A 3,451-nucleotide genomic window follows, 5' to 3' on the forward strand; every position below is an offset into this window, starting at 1 on the left:
GTCCTTTTCTACTTTTCCTACTTGTTGTTCTGTAGGTTTTCTTAATTGTACAAAAATGTTAATGCTCAGGGACTGATAATTTGCGGATATAATGTTACTGATACAGAAAAGCCTCGAGAAAGAATCATTATGTAATCCGTCGGATTATATTCGGTTGTAATCGTAAAGAAATATCAAAAAGATTTCATTTAGCTATAAAATTGTATACATAAATATAAATACTGGTCACGTACGAACATCGCGTACTCAAGCAGATTTGTCAAATGGTTTTGGTCATAATTATGATATCATAAATTATCCCAAAAATGCCACGTTAATAGCTAAAAAGTTGCATTAGCTGTTAGCCATATAAGGCTTTAAGTACATTGGTTCGTTGTTTCCACCCTTCTACTCGTCTAGTTAAATAAATAAAGTTACTGCCAACGTTTCGGAGCTTCTCTTCAAAAGACCCGCCGCGACCCATCAGTGGAAATACGGGACAGGAACAAAAAGAAATGGCGATTAAGTGAAAATAAAATTATTGACACAATTTAGCTTCAAAAGCTTTTCTTTCGCAGCAAGGGGCTAATCAGGGCTTGGGGCTTGTTTGACCCTCTGTACTCATCTTCTCATTAACTTAGACTTAAATATCCCCGGTCTTACGGCTCTAGTGAAAAAATAATCATGGCAAGCGCTTAAGCGTAGCTTAGTCTACCCTCTACATAGTGGTTACTGCGACTATTGTTGCTGCTCTTGCAGCTGCTGTAGCAGTTGTTGCTTTGTCTCCGCCTTTACGGTCTTGTAGCGGTCCTTCTCCTCCGTGTTCTCTGCGGCTCACACTCGAAGGATGCCAACGAAAGAGTGTTCTCATTGAGCACTGCGCTGTGTTGAAGATAGGCTATGATGTTGGGCAGCTTCTCGAAAGGACAGTTCACTTTTTTCCACTCGTTAAACTCCATCACTTGTTTGGCCAGTTGGGAGCACTTCTCGAAGTTGATATGATTGTTTGGCAGTCTGTTTAAGAAGTCGGCAATTAGTGGTCTTACGTGAGAGACTACCACAACACTTACCGATTTGAACAGCCCTCGTTCAGAAAGTACAAGTCCTTAACAAATAAACTAAAGAATGGAATGATTATGCGTTCTCGTTCCTCAGTAGCGCCCTCCGAGCGCCACATCGCAGCTTTGAGCGTGGAGCGATAGCTGTTAAAGTTCGATGTTGGATCCATTTGATGTTCCAGCACGGAGAACTTGGCCGATTGCACTTTGGCCCACTGAATTCAAAATTATTAGAGGCCAAATATAGTGAATACACCCCCAAACTTACCGTCTTCTTAAGTCTGCCTATGGGCGCCAGGTTTAGACCAGCTATAATGGCCATCAGACTATTAAAGTTGCCAATGTTGAAGCACTCGCGGGCTGTCTCAATCCAATACTCTATAATACGCACACGCTGCTTTTTCTTAGGGTACTGTGAGGGACAATAATAAAATGTATTTTAACATATTAAATGTTTGCTTATAGTCTAAAAGATTGTTCACTGTTTACCCACCTTGACAATCTCGCTGGCCGTCAAATAACTGAGGCGATTGAACCATTGCACATAAGACTCCAAGTTCCGTGTCTTTTTCATGTCGTTCAACGAACCACCACCGCCTCCAATGCATTTTCCTTTGCTGCCCTCCTTGCTCCCATCCTTGGCCTTCTGCTGGTAATCCTTTGTGAAGGCTTGGACAAACTCCTCCGGCCCAATGTGCGACAAGCGCTCCAGCTCGATGGCAGTCAGCTGGTGTGCCAAGTCGGCACAGCTTGGACACATGTCCATAATGCCGAACACTTCGTCCGGCTGTGGAGTTGTGGAGATCGAGTTGGAGGTGGAGGCAGAGGAGGTGTGGCCACTTGAGGAGGAATTAGAGGTGCCGCTGGTTGATCCGCCGCCACTGGCACCGTTGGCATGGGAAGAGGTGCCCAAAAAGGTCTGAAAGGCATTGTGCAAGTGATGATGATGTCCGTGGTGGTGGTGCTGCTGCTGCTGCTGACTCTGTGCCTCCTCCGAGGTTAGCGTCTGCAGAAACTCCTCGTACTGCTCTAGTGACGTTAGCCGGGAAACTAGTAGCTGCAGTATACGCGATACCTGCTTGCCCAGCGAATTGTCGATATATACGCACTTCCTCGCCAAAATGCGAACCTGTTGCATTAGCCGCTCATCTCTGAAGTCGTACGGAAAGATCTCGATCCATTCCGAAAGCAGCCTTATGCAGTACTGGGCAGAGCGCTGAGTGCTCGTCCGCTGCTGGGGTCGCGGCTCCAGCTCCGAACTGGAAGCTGCAACAGCCGCCGCGGATCCCTTCCGCTGCGTCAGCGGCGAAGCGGAATTGATGCTAAGCAGCATGGGTCGGCCAGGCACCTGTCCGGCATCGTCCACCACGTCTCCGCCGGCGCTCACATCCTGCTGCTGTTGTTCCCAAGTCTGAGAGATCTGCGCCAAAAGTTCGTGGGGGCGCACAAAAGCCGGGCGCTAAGGAGGAACTGCGAAACAAATCCGTCATCCGGGTAGTATTCGTGGGTAGGGACCATGTGGACAATGAGTGATTGCAGCGGACCCGAGTGTAGCCGCCCATCGCAGTACACCAGGTGGCCGTCCTTAGCCTCTTTGCTTAAGGCCGGCTTTGGGGCGCAGCATAGCTTAGCGGCTTCTCGGGCGACTTTTCCGGCAGCGCGATGCGACGAAGGGCGGTAAGTGACTCGTGGGCGGTACATGCGCTATTGCTCCTCTGCGTCTTCAGGTCCGGCAGTGTTTTATGTGTAATTGACGTGGTCGTGGCACCTGATCCACCAGCCCCAGAGGCCGCTCCGACAGCCCGCTCCTGGCCCTTGAGATTAAGGTTTATGTTTGCGCTGCCGGTGCTACCGCTGCGGCCGTTGCTGGCACTGGTGAGTCCGCCGTTGCTCGACGACATCTTAACGCAGTCCAATCCTAGGCTAGCGCATCTAAGCCAACGATCTCGTTATGCCCGAAATGCATGGGGAGTCAAGCGGAGAGCTGCTGAAATGGGAGTGCAACCAAAGATTAATGTCCTTCTGTTCTTAATATCAAGCCTATCTTAACTGAGAAGCAACTGATACCTGTTAGTTTTTGGAGAAATAAATATAGTTAGTGTATAAAAGTTTATTGAATGTGACAATAGTGTGCTCAAATTAAATCATTCTTTAAACTTTAAGCTCGTTTCAGGTCCTGCTCATATTAGAAAATTATAAACTGAAAGGGTCATAGTCTAACTAACATGGTTTGGCTATTATAGTTATAATAGGACACTTCCATTGTGGTCAGAAGTGGTGGAGACGTAAAGGAATGAAAAGGAGGATTGTGATTGGTGGTTTCTTGTTTCTCTTTAAAGGTTAAATCCATACGGTTTTGTGGTAAAGTAATAATTCTTGGCTTGACTTAGTAATCGTTTAAGATCATCCTTAGC

General features: G+C 47.1%; 1 protein-coding gene across 1 annotated transcript; it reads right to left on the reverse strand.

The window, feature by feature from the left end:
- Positions 1-519: 519 nt before the first annotated feature.
- On the reverse strand, positions 520-3,013 carry LOC128260262 (ras-GEF domain-containing family member 1B-like). The gene is given in 7 exon segments (XM_052993083.1): positions 520-809; positions 812-993; positions 1,050-1,252; positions 1,306-1,449; positions 1,531-2,489; positions 2,492-2,641; positions 2,644-3,013. Coding segments are annotated over 7 exon segments (2,025 nt in total). The 5' UTR covers positions 2,939-3,013; the 3' UTR covers positions 520-717.
- Between the last annotated feature and the right edge of the window lie 438 nt (positions 3,014-3,451).

Source organism: Drosophila gunungcola, assembly GCF_025200985.1.
Source record: "Drosophila gunungcola strain Sukarami chromosome 3L unlocalized genomic scaffold, Dgunungcola_SK_2 000031F, whole genome shotgun sequence".
Lineage (NCBI taxonomy): Eukaryota > Metazoa > Arthropoda > Insecta > Diptera > Drosophilidae > Drosophila > Drosophila gunungcola.